The 14,312-nt window shown below is 48.0% G+C and overlaps 5 protein-coding genes and 1 pseudogene across 7 annotated transcripts; 1 reads left to right on the top strand and 5 right to left on the bottom strand.

Annotated features, from left to right (window-relative positions):
* Window positions 1-78: 78 nt before the first annotated feature.
* On the bottom strand, window positions 79-2,493 carry LOC136185325 (SWI/SNF-related matrix-associated actin-dependent regulator of chromatin subfamily D member 1-like). Its single transcript, XM_065972433.1, has 17 exons — window positions 2,431-2,493; window positions 2,236-2,378; window positions 2,102-2,171; window positions 1,916-2,038; window positions 1,800-1,862; window positions 1,694-1,744; window positions 1,472-1,636; window positions 1,322-1,423; window positions 1,167-1,265; window positions 1,048-1,110; window positions 898-995; window positions 789-843; window positions 656-736; window positions 530-607; window positions 437-481; window positions 275-376; window positions 79-215 (listed from the first exon to the last, which is right to left on the bottom strand). The coding sequence occupies exons 1-17, from the start codon at window positions 2,473-2,475 to the stop codon at window positions 168-170; spliced, it is 1,431 nt and encodes a 476-aa protein (XP_065828505.1). The 5' UTR covers window positions 2,476-2,493; the 3' UTR covers window positions 79-167.
* Window positions 2,494-2,568: 75 nt separating this feature from the next.
* Window positions 2,569-6,554, bottom strand: LOC136185319 (rho GTPase-activating protein 33-like). 2 transcript variants are annotated; one of them, XM_065972427.1, is made up of 18 exons: window positions 6,369-6,554; window positions 6,033-6,096; window positions 5,819-5,956; window positions 5,666-5,759; window positions 5,546-5,605; window positions 5,407-5,489; window positions 5,234-5,318; window positions 5,079-5,171; window positions 4,819-5,019; window positions 4,621-4,762; window positions 4,474-4,567; window positions 4,363-4,418; window positions 4,206-4,308; window positions 4,047-4,142; window positions 3,942-3,990; window positions 3,810-3,892; window positions 3,647-3,754; window positions 2,569-3,586 (listed from the first exon to the last, which is right to left on the bottom strand). In XM_065972427.1, exons 1-18 carry the CDS (start codon window positions 6,400-6,402, stop codon window positions 2,671-2,673), a joined length of 2,499 nt encoding a protein of 832 aa, XP_065828499.1. In that variant the 5' UTR covers window positions 6,403-6,554; the 3' UTR covers window positions 2,569-2,670. The 2 variants fall into 2 exon arrangements, with proteins under 2 accessions (XP_065828499.1, XP_065828498.1); XM_065972426.1 differs by lacking the exon at window positions 6,369-6,554 and having other exon boundaries at window positions 6,033-6,362.
* A 39-nt stretch (window positions 6,555-6,593) lies between these two features.
* On the bottom strand, window positions 6,594-9,114 carry LOC136185321 (annexin A4-like). The gene is made up of 13 exons (XM_065972428.1): window positions 8,402-9,114; window positions 8,298-8,345; window positions 8,160-8,244; window positions 8,011-8,105; window positions 7,841-7,954; window positions 7,687-7,777; window positions 7,551-7,630; window positions 7,440-7,496; window positions 7,335-7,381; window positions 7,219-7,285; window positions 7,094-7,169; window positions 6,800-6,981; window positions 6,594-6,749 (listed from the first exon to the last, which is right to left on the bottom strand). The coding sequence occupies exons 1-13, from the start codon at window positions 9,011-9,013 to the stop codon at window positions 6,690-6,692; spliced, it is 1,614 nt and encodes a 537-aa protein (XP_065828500.1). The 5' UTR covers window positions 9,014-9,114; the 3' UTR covers window positions 6,594-6,689.
* LOC136185324 (uncharacterized) lies at window positions 8,500-10,389 on the top strand (annotated as a pseudogene).
* On the bottom strand, window positions 10,095-12,398 carry LOC136185322 (uncharacterized). Of its 2 annotated transcripts, XM_065972429.1 has the most exons (5): window positions 11,919-12,313; window positions 11,803-11,879; window positions 11,079-11,753; window positions 10,416-11,023; window positions 10,095-10,358 (listed from the first exon to the last, which is right to left on the bottom strand). In XM_065972429.1, the coding sequence occupies exons 1-4, from the start codon at window positions 11,945-11,947 to the stop codon at window positions 10,482-10,484; spliced, it is 1,323 nt and encodes a 440-aa protein (XP_065828501.1). In that variant the 5' UTR covers window positions 11,948-12,313; the 3' UTR covers window positions 10,095-10,358; window positions 10,416-10,481. The 2 variants fall into 2 exon arrangements, with proteins under 2 accessions (XP_065828501.1, XP_065828502.1); XM_065972430.1 differs by lacking the exon at window positions 11,919-12,313 and adding an exon at window positions 12,335-12,398 and having other exon boundaries at window positions 10,357-11,023.
* Window positions 12,399-12,664: 266 nt separating this feature from the next.
* Window positions 12,665-14,283, bottom strand: LOC136185323 (HAUS augmin-like complex subunit 4). Its single transcript, XM_065972432.1, has 9 exons — window positions 14,226-14,283; window positions 14,036-14,175; window positions 13,845-13,985; window positions 13,636-13,794; window positions 13,481-13,583; window positions 13,292-13,431; window positions 13,101-13,231; window positions 12,984-13,052; window positions 12,665-12,933 (listed from the first exon to the last, which is right to left on the bottom strand). The coding sequence occupies exons 1-9, from the start codon at window positions 14,245-14,247 to the stop codon at window positions 12,729-12,731; spliced, it is 1,110 nt and encodes a 369-aa protein (XP_065828504.1). The 5' UTR covers window positions 14,248-14,283; the 3' UTR covers window positions 12,665-12,728.
* Window positions 14,284-14,312: the final 29 nt, after the last annotated feature.

Below are 14,312 nucleotides of genomic sequence, written 5' to 3'. Positions count from 1 at the left end.
CGCGGGAGAGCACGTGATGTGCGCAGATTTATCAATACGTATTTATTTATTTTTATTTATTTATTTATTTATTTATTTATTTATTTATTTATTTTGCAACACAGACTGGCAATAATAAATGTAGTCAATGGTTTCATGCTTTCGTGGTAATAAATGTAGTCAACGGTTCACGAGTTGTTCAATGCTTGTGCTAGTTCAGCTCTCATCTGTTCAACCTGTTACAGCACAGACACTTATAACGCTATAGTCGTTGCTTGCAGGGTGATCAACTAACCTTTCCATAAAAGTATCGATAGACTGCTTCACGAGTCCACGGCTTGTCATAAAATCCGGCCCTTCGCTCTTCATCCCTGGGAACAGAAATGTCTCGAGAAGACTACAACAATATGCAAAAAAGGTAGAAAAACACATCGATCAAATGAGCAAAACAAATGACCTTGATGTCTTTATTCTGAGACATAAGCCATCGTTGAATAAAATCCTAAAACGGAAAAGTAGAGGTTGGAGGAAAACCGCCTTAGGTACTCACGTGTGGATCATCAGAAAATTTCTTGAAGAATTCTCTTTTTGTTTTAAGAGAGTTGATAGTTTGAATTGTTTCCTGAATCTGACGAAAGACTCAAACCAAGAAAAGCTGTATACATCTCCAAATTACTTTTGCTTCCAATGAGGCTATTTCCTGCTGACTAGCGGTGGACAATAGAAAAGCATTCATCTGCTGCTTCAGCGTATCATCCTAAAAAAGGCGTTGTTAGATAAGATTCTGGCTATTCCGTCTTTCTGCTTACCACATCAATTTCCAGATCATAGCAGGACGTTTTCGGACGGTCAACAGCATCATTACTAAATCCCAGCATTAGCGGACATGCTCAATTCCCCTCGTTTTCCTAGACCTACCTTATCAAGTGAGTAATAACTATTGGATCTGACGCCATAAGGAGGCCTTGAAGGCGTTGGGGTATCTCTGAAAATTTCATACGAGGTACTTCAAAAATCTACGCCCCCAGCTAGTCAACCAAAAAAGCTAAACTGCTTCCTATCCAATACCTGACTGAGACAAGCGTCACAATTAATATAGTCTCTCTCATTAGGATCCTGAAGTTTGTGGGTCTAAATAGCAGTGTATTGTGATTGGGGTTCCTATCGCTGCTCTGAGGAGAAATCACCTTGATGTAAGTCCACAACGCATTTATAATAACCGGTCTCGTCTGCGTGTGAATGCCAAGAAGACGTGCCAACCTAACATCCAGTTTGTATTGTGGAGGCTGAAAAAGAAAAAAAAATCAAACCAAGCGCAAATACTATTATTGCAAAGCGCTACTTGGTTGTCAAGCATGAGAAAGATTGTACATTTAACCGATTTATCTCCTTTTCGACGCAGCTGAAACCCGTCCGTCTCGTCAATCTGAGAGGTACGATGCCACTGCGCAACGAGAGGTCAGTTACAAGACAAGAAATCCTTCTTTCCCACCTCCACCAAATGGTTATCCGGACCGTACATGTCCTTATCTACTTCGATCACGACATTTTTGAAGAAAGAAGAAAATTTGCGCGATGGAGTCGGCTTGGTTTCTGCCGCTGCCGGTCCCGTCAACGCTGCCGCAGTCCCTTCTCCTGGTCGAGCAGCCGATTTTGACTAAATCCAACAACAAAACTTTTTTAATAAACTATAGCATTTTCTTTATGCACACACGTCATCCAATATGCGGCCTTCTACTTTCAGTTCCCACGAGGGTTCAATAGACTAAAAGCAAATGAATTAGTCTCATGATACTTCTATCTATCTCCTCTATATGTACCTCAACACCGACGTGGCCCAAATAGAATTGATGGGTGATAAATATTCTTAGCTTGCATCTCCTCTATCGAAAAACAAAAAAATTCTCACCCAAACCGACTCTCTTTCTCCGTCTACTTTGACTGGTCTTTTTAGAGCCTCTTGAATGTCCAAACGTTTTCTCATGATATTGTAATCAAGCTTCTTTTCGAACGTCAACAAATCGACGTACATCTGCGATTCGGGAACGAGCTCGCGAATCTGAAACAACAGTAAGGAAATAGCCACAAAACCACCGACGCGCGATCCGTATATAGATCTAACCCGATGAGATAAATCTCTACTCGTGACTCGCGGCTGAACGGGAGGCGGCGCGACGGCCGAAACTCGAACCCTAGAGAAAAGTCAGCGCACGTCTATTGGGTCAATGCCGCCGCGCTTAGTCCAAAACGACTCACATGCGATTCCTTCGGCCTCTCATTGCTGACGATAATCGTCTTGGGTCGGCGGCCGCTGCTGCTGCAGCCGCGGCGACGCTCGAAGATTGAGGATTCGCCGCCGCGTAGGGGTGATGGTGATGCATGGAGGCGAGACGCGATCTCTGCGCGTACGTCAAAATGATAGATAGGAGCCATCGCGCGTATCGTACGTACTGGATCGGCGCCGTACAGCCCAGTTGCTCTTCCCGGAACGGCCATTTTTTTCTTCAAGGAGATCATGCGCGGTGGTTTGATTAGGCTATGGATACATATATATCTATAGGCTACGAAAGAAAGGCATTGTGTTTCAGCTAAAATTTTTAGTCTTTTAGTTTTTATAGCGCAAACCCACATAAAAAGAATACATAAGCAAGTCAATTTCATCTTCAAGCAATTAAATACATGTGCTAAAAACTAAAGCTCGCTAAATTCAACAGAGTCCTCGTCCCCATTCTCTTCCTTGTCGACAGTCTCGTAACTACGGTAATTAGCCGCCATATAGCTATCAATATCGGTCGACATCACCGGGGACGTCACGTCCTCGCCACGCTCTTCAACCAACTGCCCCAACTCGACCATCGATTCAGCACGCGCCGTTTCTGGCGAATCGATCATTGTTATACCCGGCGACGTCAAGGAAGAGCCGCTCTCGCTATCACTCCCGAGCGATCCTCTTCCGTCCAACGTCCGATACATTCCCGCCGTATCGTCCAGCGACACTTCGTGCGGAAAACCCCGTTCGACGATGCTGCCGCGAGAAAATGCGGCCGAAAAAGCAGCCGCTAAACGCGTATGCCTACGACCTACTCGACCGAGATCAACGCTGTCCGTCCCCGTCGCGGACGACGACGGCGGAGGAAGCGTTTGCGACTTCATGTCGCCGTCTTTCCGAATTTCTTTCGCGTCGACGGCCGCCGCCGGAATAGCGCCGACGAAATTGACCGGACCGCTGATGACGGGTCGCTTTGAAACGTCGTACGATTTGCCGCCTTTTCGACTGAATAGAGATCGAAGCGATTTTCCGCCGTACGATGAGGCCAAAGGTGGCTTTCGTCGCTGCTTGCCCGTTGCAAGGTCGTCAGTCGTCTTACTTCGCCACTCGGCGTCGGGACGCGGTCTCGCGCGAGCGGAGATGGAATGGCGGTGCGGATCCACCGTCTGGGATTTTCGCTGTGACTGGGACTTAGCAAAAGAGACCGATCCCTTTCGCATGACTTCCATTCCCGCTTCGCCGAAGTACCAGTCAACGTGATCGATGAGCGACTTTACGACGACTGACGGGGAGGCGATATTGAAGAGTCCCAGAACGGAACCGCCCGTGTCTCTCGGCCTGGAAAAAAGAAACCAAGTGCGCATTTGGTACAACTGACAAAGAGGGCTGGCTACTTACTTCATTAGATTCGGCGCCCAAACAATTGCAAGATTTTTCGACGTCATCTTCGTCTCGTCGCTGTGTGATGCCATCAGTGCTAAGTGTTTTATCAAATGTTCCATAGTGCTACGAGAAAGCAATCGTAGGTCGAACAGCGACCTTTGTCAGCTGCCCTTCTCACCTGAAATGTTTTGGAGGCAGCCGACCAAGAATCTGAGCTATGGCCTCCCGCCGTTTCGAGTCCCCTTCAATTTGGCAAGCCTCCTAGTCACCCACAATTATAAAGTCAATCTACCTATTTGCGCAAAAAAACCTCTAGAGAACTGTAGAGCTGGTAGGTTAGCAAAGGATTTGGTAACTCCCTGCAGAGAGCAACTTTTTAGAAGCGTCGTAAACGTGGGGGCTAGCTTCTATCTACCTGAAGTACATCTTGCAAAGAGAGCCGATACTATGGATGTCACTCAGGTACTGCGGCGCTTCCACATTGGGAATTTTATTAGCGTCAAAGTCTTGCCTAAAAAGAAAAAGAACAACACCTGTAAAAGAAGCAAGGACAAGTGTGCGACAAATGGCCTGCCTGAGTCTGTTGATGTTTGAAGAAATTCCTGGCAGACGATAAACGCCTTCTACAAGACCTTTGCGTTCAAGCAGTGTCGTACAAATTCTCACAACAGCAGGCACTAGAAAAAGGCAAGTTTTACTGCACGCTCGCAAAATGCTCGGGAAAAATTTACCATTGAGACCCGCGTCTTGAAGATGCTCGCTGAGATCTGCGCCAAAGATTCGTGATCTGTATAAGCAGCTATTACAAGTGGGCTCGAGGTTGTGTGCCCTCGTCGACTGACTTCAATATTCCGGACTGCTGCAGTTCCTCTTTCGACGGTCTCATCTTGAGCACGCTGCGCAAACGCGACAGCATCTTTCCGCGTTTTGCCAGCACTAAAAGAATTGAGAATTTCCGTAGTCTCCTAGCTGTTGCGTATTCATCTAACCTGGCTTGACGCCCGTGCTGGACACCTTACTCGTCCGATCAACGGATCCTGCGGACTTGAGCGATCCAATAGCATTCTCTCGCCGGCGCGACGACGACGACGTGTGAATGACTTCAACACAGTAACTGGGAAAAAATCCGACCTAGACAGCGGAATAGAAGATACAAAAGATACAGTGGGACAAAAGGTCTATAATACCTTGAAACCGGCCTTTCCTCGCCACCACTGAGTCTCTGACTCGGGCGGCATGTCAATAATAGAAACGATTTCATTGAGAACGAGCGAAACTTCGTCAGATTCCTGAGCTTTGTAAGACTTGATCACCCTGGCGGCTGCAACTGCCGGAATGTTAATGCCACTTTTTGACGTGGGCTGCAGTTGTCGACCCTTACAGTCAATCTGAAAAAAACAAAAGAGAATTTTAGTACCTTTTGCTGGAATAAAGTGAATACAGTTACCTCAAACCAGTTCAGTATAGGACCGCAACTGATCATGCGACAAGACAAGGAGAAGAGCTGAGTCAAGTACTGCGACAACTGACTGCGTTTTTCCTACCGACCGCAAAACAGACGTCAGCGCTAATTACAGAATCCTAATACACAGGCATCCATACTTCGATGTAGCCGTGAACGCGTTGACTTGCATCTGTCTCTGACTTCAGAGGGGGCAAGCAGGTGAACCTTCGATCAAAAACGCATCTAGAAAATAAAAAGCGATGTCAAGTGAGAACGTGGGGAGGCTACAGTTTTTGGAGGAATTTTACAGACAAAAGCAAGACTCCGTTACCTATGTAACTGCCTATCGAGTCCTTGAAAATCCTCGTAGGACCGCTTCACTCGCCAGCTCGACCCGCCAGCGATCACTTTCACCTGGGAAAAACCGCAACAGATGTCGCGCTCGAAAACTACTACAGTTCCGATCTCACAGAAAACACCGCATAGACAGACTTCTTTTCTTCGACCAAGTCGGCATCGACGATGTCGGCCTAAAGAGAAATGAGATTCGAGAATACGTAAGCGCGCTGTCATCGAAACGACGACTTCACCGAGAAATCCTCCCCCAAGTTGACTTGATCGTAGTGAAAGTGAGCGCACTCTTCGATTCGCGGAAACTTTGTCGATCCATAACCGTCGAAGATTCTACACGCAGCGACGTTTCCGAAAACATGCAGGCGCGCGCCTCCTCACTGGTTCCTTACTTGTTGACTTTGACTCGTACGCCTTTGCTTACGCCCTCCACCGTCGAATCCCCGACGCGATTCACGCGCGAGCTCGATTCGAAACGCGACGATGCTTCGCGATGCGTTTGATCGATCGGCAGCCGTTTCAATTTCTCGCTGTTTTGGGGGCGCGGGGGGAGAAAACGAAAGAAAAATCGCACGCGTCGAAAAAAAAAAGCGCGAGATTTCTGACCCAAATCGACTGTCCATCACGTCCTCGCCGTCGTCCGCGTAGCGATCATCGTCGGTATAGTGTTCTAGCGGGAGAAAGGGCACCGTCGCGTTACCGGGGGAGGGGCGTTGATCCGATTGGCGACGCGGCGAGGCGACGGAGCCCGTGCTTGGAGGTGAGGTTCTTCGCACGCGCAACGACGCAAACCTGCGTCTCCGGCTCATCGTTACGTGCGTTGCGAGCGTTAGGAGTCGGCGTTCGGAAGATTTAGAGGAAGTAGGACGGTTTTTTCGCGTCTATAGTGCGCGACTCGGCGGGGCGAGTGCGTGTGCAGTGGGGCGGAAGCGCGATTCTCACCGTTCTCGTAGACGCGCGCCACTTCGACAGACATTTTTCAGTTTTCGTGCTCCACCTCCCGAACGATTTTGAGATGAATTGCTTCTATTCGCTTGAGTTCTCGCGATACGTTCGTCGCATTTTATATCCGGTCGACGGGAATGACAGGGAAAGATGTTCGGGAAGATTTTCCTGTCCTCTCGAGCGTTTAGGAACCTAAGAAGGCAGGGACTGCATGGAAGGAAATGACGTTATTAGTCACGTGCTTAAAATTGCTAAGTGATAACGAAAACGAGAGAGAGTTGAAAGAGAGAAAAGAGACAGTCAAAAGCGTCACTTTGTCTAGGGACTTTCGCCGATGAGTGCAAGAAACAGCTTCTTGTAATTGCCGCTCGTGTCGCCCTAATGAGATGCAGATACACAAGGTAAGCAGGCGTGCACGTGTTTATTACCTCAATCCATTTGCCAAGTGGCTCCCTGTAGTTGTGAACAAAGTGCTGCTTGATTTGAACCATGTCGACTTCGCAGCGAGTCACAATGCAACGAATGAGCGTGTGATCGTCCGTGCCCAAGCCCTTCATCGACTTGTAAATTTTCTCAGCAAAATATCCAGACTTGTCTCTGACGCATTTCACTATAAACAAAGCAAGTGTCAAACTACAGCAGTCCCACATAAAATGGGATGACAGATTGTAGTGGTTGGGACTGGGGTCTTATGACACTGAGGACTTTGACCATAACCGTACCAATTGCAAGCATTCCACTCTTCAGATCTCCAGACATTTCCCTGGTTATTGACTTTTCAATATCATATTTGCAGATCTTATAGACAAAGATCGTTTGCTGGCTTAGACCACTCGAATAGACAAACCTTAGCATATTCCTCAAACGTCGCCCTCAACTGAAGAAAACTCCGCGATGCCAAAATCTGATTAAACCTAGAAATTTAATAAACCAACTGTGACTAGTAGGAGATAATAAGATGACTTTGATTCATCCGTTCCAAGACGAGCTTCTCCAGCCTGATAGAGATCCTAAGTACAGAAAACTTGCAATCCCAAATTCAAAACCAATTCGCTATATACTCCTTACTCTTGCTTCCTGGGAAGCTTTAGCTCTATCTACTCTATTCGTTTCGTCACGGTTTCCCTATCACGACAAATATAGCTTCTTGCGCATTGAACCTTTTTTTGAAATGAATACCTGCAACATGGAAACCAAAAGCCGGCGAAAGTGACCCGACGTTTCTGAATGGACATCCCTTTCAAGATCTCGACCGTGATCTAAAGCAAACGCTTTTCAACTTTCCATTCGTCGTTTCCAAAAAAAACGCCCACACCCTTCTTGAACCGTTCCCTTATGGCCTTTATTTCGGCGTTCGTTCGCGTGCAAAGTATCTCTATGAGAACAGCTTCGTCAGTACCGGCACCCTTGAAGACACACACAGAAGTTCTCTTATAGAGCATAAATACGGTTTCTCGTGTTGCCGCTACCTTCATTGCTCGGCGAAGTTCATAAGCGTCGTATTCGCGAGGAGACATCATCAGAGCAAGCACGAGGTCTTCAAATTTTCCGCTCAGCTCGCTCTTTAGCTCTTTGATCAGATCCTTCAAAAGGAAATCGTTACGTGCGCTTGCTGTGAGAGTCATCGTCGTCTTCTTGCCTTGCCAAACATAGTCTTGAATTGGAGCTTGATTTCCTGGCGTTGTGCTGCCGTTCGATGGCCAAGAACACTTATGATAGCTTTCTCGTCAGTGCCTAAAGAAATTTCCAGTAGAGTAGGTTCTTTTAAGCACAAGGAAGAATTTTTACCAAATCCTTTCATTGCCTTTCTTAACACTTCACAGTCTCGCTCTGGATGAAACGGCGAAACGGGTTTCAACGTGCCTTGCGTTGCCTATTACAATTCTGAAATAAGACGCGCAATCGCTGCGCAGTCGTCATCCCTACCGGTTCCAAGCTCATCGATCCCACTCTTGAGGTAAGACTTGGCGAGGCCTGATCAGTGAACGCATCGAAAAAAAAAACAAGAAGGAGCACCGCGATCGCTATACCCGACTAGAATGATCTGTTCTCTGCGGTGAAGGATAACTAGCGGGAGGAGCAGGCGCCGAGTGAGTGCTTGGATACCCCGACGGCGCATATCCGGGATTGGGTGGCGGAGCAACGGGCGCAGGTGCCGGCGCAGGTGGCGGCGCTCCCGACGAATAAGGAGCCGGATAGCCGCTCCCGCCGCCGTAGGGGGCCGGTTGAGACGGTCCTGACGGATATGGTGCCGGTGCCGGAGCCGATGACGGGTACGGCGTTGTATCACTTCCGGGGTACGGAGCTCCGCCCCCCGATGACATGAACGCTCCGACTGCGCGAGCCGTTGTCGCGAACGATGGTCCCGTCGGCGCTGGGTAGCCGGTTGGTTGCGGCGGTGGAAATGCTGACGGTCCGCTTCCGAATCCGAGTTGCGGTTCGCTTGACGGAAAAGCGGGTTGGGACGGATAGGCGGCAGGTGCCGGAGGATAGCCAGGGTTTGGTGGATAGCCTGGGCCTGATTGGTAGCCTGGGCCGCCTGGGCCTGGTTGATTGTAGCCTCCCGGAGGAGGAGGATATGCCGAATTGGACGGTGGCGGATAGCCGGGATTGCCGGCGGGTGGATAGCCGGGATAACTCATGAATAGACTCTGCGAAACGTCGTCGCACTCGGGGTAAGGCGATAAAGACCTTTTTATGCTAAGGTTGAGTGCAATTGTGATCGCGCGTGCGTAACCGTCACGTGCGCGAATAGATGATGTTTCTAAAAGTGGAGTTTACGTTAGTTTACTTTTCCCTGATAGGAGCGACTAGTGCTCGACGCCGAATTCTCGTTCTCGGTGGCAATGGCATGCTCGGTTCCGAGTACGTTCATCGGCTCGTCGAATCGGCGACTGGCGACGACGACGACGTCGAGATTACGCTATTGAATCGAGGCAATTGGTATTGGGACTCGGCGACGCGAATTGCTCCGCGCGCAAATCGCATTCTGACGTGCGATCGCAACCGAATTCGTCGCTGCGAACCGTTTGCAATCGTCGCACGACGACGCCTACGACGTCGTCGTCGACTTCAGCTCGTATCGAATCAACAACATGGCTGACGTCATCGAAGTGCTAACTGTATGTTTACATCGGAACCGATTCGGTCTATGACGTCACGGTGCCGTCGTTCGATGACGACGAGGGGGCGGGACGATTTCGACGCGAGGAAGATGCCGTGCGTCCTTCGTCGCCGACTGAACGGCGACGTATGAGGGAGCTAGATGATTACGGGCACCAAAAGTTGGGCTGCGAGGAGCTGCTTGTCGAGCAGCGAAGGAACGGCGGCTTTCCCTACGTCGTTCTGCGTCTTCCCGACGTGATTGGACCGCGGGGAATCGGTGGTGGGCGTACCTGCTTTGGTTGGAGACGCACGGGAAGATTGGTAGGCCGATTTACATGACGTCCTACTTGGCCAATCAACGTCTGAGCTTCGTTTATGCGCCTGATGTTGCTGATTTGATTCTTCAAGTCACTGAGGAGAGGAATAGAGACCCACACTGAAAGAATTGCTGATGATGATGGGAAGGGAAATTGACTTGTCTTCTGACAATATTGTATTCTCTGATGACACAGTGAGAAGTTACTTATATCCATCTGTTCGATGTGGGCCCATTGATACGAAAAAGGCGGAACGTTTGATTCATTGGGAGCCGACGACACTAGACGAAGCCGTCAGAAACACGGTACCAAAGAGCAATGATTCTACCACAATTTGAAATTCAACAACGCCAGGTTATGGACTATTTCAAAAGGAACTGGGTGCCAAGTGATAAACATGATGAACTGTAAAGAAACGGCAGGCGTGAGACTTTCGTTGCGCTAGCTGAACTCGAGTTTGACGCCGCTTGTCGTCATCGCGGACCATTCGGCCCGAGTCGCGAGATGCCCCATTCTTGTTAGAAAACGTTGCCACGGTGACGAATGCACCATCTATCAGGTGCCACTATAGAAAATCTATTATGCTACATACATCACATACATCACAAACTTTTTCATTTACTCGCAACGATTGAACTTGTAGTGCTAGATCTACGTTTGCCATCCAAAAGAACAGACATTCAGAACTTCACCTTCGTGTAGTAGAGTTGCAAATCAAATCGGTTTCACTTTTTGCCAGTCTGCGTATTGGTTTACTTGACCTTTTTCTCTTTCGTGGGTTTTTCGTTGGGAGGAAGTCCGCGGGGAGCCCAATCGGTACATGGGTTGGCGATTTCTCCCTACAGACGGTAAAGGTCTTGTGATAGTGCTTAAGTGCGATGTAATGTTGCTTCCATTCCAGACTTTCTGCCAAATCCAAAAATCCACTCTTGCCTTCTCCAGCCGTTCCGTCGGTAAGTTCGAGTTGAGCCAAAAACATTGAATGGTGCAATATCACCCACAGATAAGCGATGGACGTCAAGTTGAATTTACCCGTCTTGTCCAAAAACGGGACATCATCAGTGAGTTCCAGAAAAACGTCATGCAAACAGTCATACATAACGACACGAAATGAGCGCATGTTGATTATTATCGCTGGAACAAGCGGATTCTCGTCCGGATGCCGGTGATGCCGAACAAATGACCAGACTACAACCTGGGCACTAACCTGAGGCATATGAATCGAGAGATCTAAATACAAAATTAGGTTGCAGTTATTAAAACCAAAGCTGTAATTTGTACATACCCTCGTTTGGCAACTTCACTTCTGATGCTACTGCTGACTCCAAGTCATCTTCACTACTAGAAAAGCTGTTGTTCGGTAAGTCGGACGGTGACGGTGAAGCTACAGCCACTGGCGTCATATTAGAACCATCATCTTGATCACCATCTTCATTATCATCCTCTTCATCATCTTCAACTGTGACTTTTGATATCATATCCAACGACCCGTGCCAGGTCATTTCGTCTCCCAATCCGGTGTGGCACAGCTTAACGTTGCCGTACTTTTCCGGGTGTTTTGTCTTTGTCTGCCCGTGATCATGCTTTGAAAGCCAACAGCAGCCCGTCAATGGGTAGATGACTTCCTTCGCCAAAAAACGATGAACGTCGAATTCACCTTTAATTTCGGGGATGACGATGCCTTTCTCCTTGTATTTACTAGCAAACTCGGACAGACGCCTCCTTGCTTTCGGATATTCCTTCTCGTCGTCAAAGCCGGAAAAGAGGCCGCGGCTGAAGAGGGTATCTGGGATGCCAAAGGAGGGAACGACGTAATTTGTAAAGCTTGAGCCCAGGATAGAGTTGTCAATTCGTGAGAAACGGTCACCAGCAATATGGGTATGCTTCCCAAACTTCTTGTAACGAAACATGAAATTCCGCTGATGACGCATCATCTTAATAAGCAGGTCCGCAGTAGAATCTATCAAATATTTAGCTAGTCAAAATCTGGAAGGCTTTGGAGAGTCGACCTTTGTCGCTAGCAGCGCTAGCGGCGGACGAATCCATCGCCGCCGGTCCAGAGGCGTCTTTCGTCGCAGTGGTATTTCTATACGACAGCGATATCGGTGCAAGCCGGGGGACTTACTGCTCCGACATTTTGTTCGCCTTACGCATGCGTGCTACTGTAGTCTTGCTTAATCGCTTCCCTAATCAATTAATTCCCCTCCCAAACGTGATCGGCCAAAATCGGAAAGAGTGGTCCTGTCTGTCTGGGCTGTCTGTCTGTCTGTCTGTCTGTCTGTCTGTCGGTAACGCTCACGTCACAATCGCTCTTAGGCCAATCACACACAAAGGTGCCTTTATGACATCACATTCATTGTGATGTCATAATCTCCCGTATTTTGAAGAAAATGCTACCGAAAACGTGACGTCACAGTAGATAGTAACCCCGGATTGTGTTTAATAGTTTAGAGCATAGATATAACAATATGCTGATATATCTATGCTTGCCGCCAAGAATAAATACTATTAAACATAACGGGCACATAACAATGATCTTACTTAGTAACGTTTATCAAGGGAACGCAGTAAAGGAGCACGTTGGGTTTGTCGTGCTGCGAGCTTCGCTTGCAGCACGCAAACCCAACTGCGAGCTGATAATGGGCCTCGTGACCAGTGGCGTCGCTAAGGGTGGGCCAGGTCGGGCCAGGCCCTACCAAAATTTCTGTGGCCCTACCAAAAAAATTTGTTTTCCTTTTCTTTGTAAGAGAGAAATTGGTTGGTTTACTAGTTAATATACTGTAGCGACCACCGCAGCCCGGAAAGTTCCCCTTGGAAAACTCGGTTTTGCGATGAAGGCTGATGATTTTTTCTAAAACACCATTTAGGACGGACGCAAAAAAAAGAAATGCTTTTCCTTTCTCAAATAACTACTGTAGCCTAATAGGAGGTGTAATTACTGTTGATGATCTAGACGCGCTTGCATCGTGTGGTTTAGTTCCTGTAGAGCCCACTTCTTGTTTTCGACTTCTTCATTCACTCGACTATACTCTGCGACGATCTTTTCGAATTCCGGACCAACAGAACGGTATCCGTGTAACGTCTGAGTCAGACGCTGTTTCTCTACTTCACACTGCAGCTGAAGATTCTGCAGTTGTTTTCTACCACCAGAAAATCATGGGTGCAAAGACACGCAAAAAGCACGCCTGACCTAATCTGCTTCAGAGCGGACACGGCCTCTGGAGTGTAAATATCACGAAGAACTTGACACTTCAAAACTCTACAACAAAGAGAAATAGTGGTTCTAGCAACTTTTCGCTTCTTTTACCTCAGCTTTAAGCACATGGCGTCGCAGCGAGCTGCAAGCCAATCGCTCGTCGCTTTCACTTCCTGCGGATGAGACTTAAGTCTTTGTTCGGTTAGCACATCTCCGGCAACACTCAGACTCTCACAGAGTGACTATTCGATTAAGTAAAAAAGTGAATTCGAACTGCGCCTGTCTGTAGTGTGCCTTTGTACCTTGTAGTATTCCCAAAACTTCTCCTCTTCAACAATCTGCTGCCGTCTTACTTTCGCTCGTTCTTCATTGATTTTCTTTACTTCTGCTTCAATAACACCAGACAGCTGAGCTGCCTTGGCCAATACGAGACGATCGCTTTCTAACGACAGATACTCTATGTAGCAATAGATTATGCTGCACAGACTCACCTCCTTCGCGTTCCGAGAAGTGAGCGTGTACAAGTTTCTTGCATCGATTTTTCAATCGAGACTCCAATTCTGGGATCACGCTCTGCTGAATCCCTTCCAAGTGCTAAAAGAAAGAGTAGCCTTATAAAGGTTATGGAAACTCGTAAAATGTCAACCTGCTGCAGTGTTCCTCTTCTCGGATCCAGTGACCTCAGCACATCGCCTTTCAGTCCCAACAGACTGACATCGGCACTCCGTGGATGCTCCGTTGCTGGCAAACTCAGATGCTGCAAAGCCGAGCCCAGGATCAACGACTCCTGCAGCACTTCATAAACCTAAGGAAAAGGAACGGGTATAAACAGCTTTTCTTTATACGAAGACCTACGTCAGAACTCGAGGCCAGTTTCACGCCAGAATCGGCCGACGATTGACTTAGTTCGTAATCGATTAGGAGCTCTTCGAGTTCGTTGAAGATTTCCTTTCGCTGGAGATAGCGGTATCTTGTCGCTTGTAAGGCGACGTTTGCCTTGCGGGAAGTGAGAATTCACTCTTCGAACAGCGAAAACGATTTCTTACTGCATCGAGTTCCCTCTGAGTAGCAATCGTTATTCCGTCGCGACTTAGAACGTCTTGGGCGAGACGTTCGAGTAAATTGACAAGAACGGGGTATTTCTCGACGTCGCGCGCGGTTACGCGGATCGGCAAGGCGTCGCTGACTAAACACCGTTGTCAGAAGAAGTCGTTGCCTATCATAAACGAGGCTCACGCGTTATGAACGAAGCCGCCATAGCAAACAGCTAGGCTACAGTTACGTTAGTGGTGCGTGACGGTCACGCGATCACGTGAATGGTAA

Source organism: Oscarella lobularis, chromosome 3 (genome assembly GCF_947507565.1).
Source record: "Oscarella lobularis chromosome 3, ooOscLobu1.1, whole genome shotgun sequence".
NCBI lineage: Eukaryota > Metazoa > Porifera > Homoscleromorpha > Homosclerophorida > Oscarellidae > Oscarella > Oscarella lobularis.
This window is presented reverse-complemented; position numbering and strand designations above follow the sequence as displayed.

Bases quoted from the DNA above. Each gene is read 5' to 3' on its own strand.
- LOC136185321 (XM_065972428.1), bottom strand. From the start codon at position 9,013: ATGAGTTATCCCGGCTATCCACCCGCCGGCAATCCCGGCTATCCGCCA. The intron at 8,346-8,401 runs GTATAGCGATCG...TTCACTGATCAG, and splicing joins GAACAGATCATTCTAGTCGG to GCCTCGCCAAGTCTTACCTC. The intron at 7,955-8,010 runs GCAAGAAGACGA...TTCCTTTTGAAG, and splicing joins TCAAGACTATGTTTGGCAAG to GATCTGATCAAAGAGCTAAA.
- LOC136185319 (XM_065972426.1), bottom strand. From the start codon at position 6,235: ATGAGCCGGAGACGCAGGTTTGCGTCGTTGCGCGTGCGAAGAACCTCA. The intron at 5,319-5,406 runs GTAACGGAGTCT...TTTATTTTCTAG, and splicing joins CTCGATAGGCAGTTACATAG to ATGCGTTTTTGATCGAAGGT. The intron at 3,587-3,646 runs GTAAGTAGCCAG...TCTTTTTTCCAG, and splicing joins TGGGCGCCGAATCTAATGAA to GCCGAGAGACACGGGCGGTT.
- LOC136185323 (XM_065972432.1), bottom strand. From the start codon at position 14,247: ATGGCGGCTTCGTTCATAACGC. The intron at 13,795-13,844 runs GTAGGTCTTCGT...CCTTTTCCTTAG, and splicing joins AACTGGCCTCGAGTTCTGAC to GTTTATGAAGTGCTGCAGGA. The intron at 13,432-13,480 runs GTGAGTCTGTGC...ATCTGTCGTTAG, and splicing joins CTTCTCGGAACGCGAAGGAG to AAAGCGATCGTCTCGTATTG.
- LOC136185325 (XM_065972433.1), bottom strand. From the start codon at position 2,475: ATGGCCGTTCCGGGAAGAGCAACTGGGCTGTACGGCGCCGATCCA. The intron at 1,863-1,915 runs GTAGACGGAGAA...GTTTTTCGATAG, and splicing joins CTCTAAAAAGACCAGTCAAA to AGGAGATGCAAGCTAAGAAT. The intron at 1,745-1,799 runs GTACATATAGAG...ATTTGCTTTTAG, and splicing joins TGGGCCACGTCGGTGTTGAG to TCTATTGAACCCTCGTGGGA.
- LOC136185322 (XM_065972429.1), bottom strand. From the start codon at position 11,947: ATGCGTAAGGCGAACAAAATGTCGGAGCA. The intron at 11,754-11,802 runs GTCGACTCTCCA...AATATTTGATAG, and splicing joins TAGCGCTGCTAGCGACAAAG to ATTCTACTGCGGACCTGCTT. The intron at 11,024-11,078 runs GTATGTACAAAT...TTTTGTATTTAG, and splicing joins AGTGAAGTTGCCAAACGAGG to ATCTCTCGATTCATATGCCT.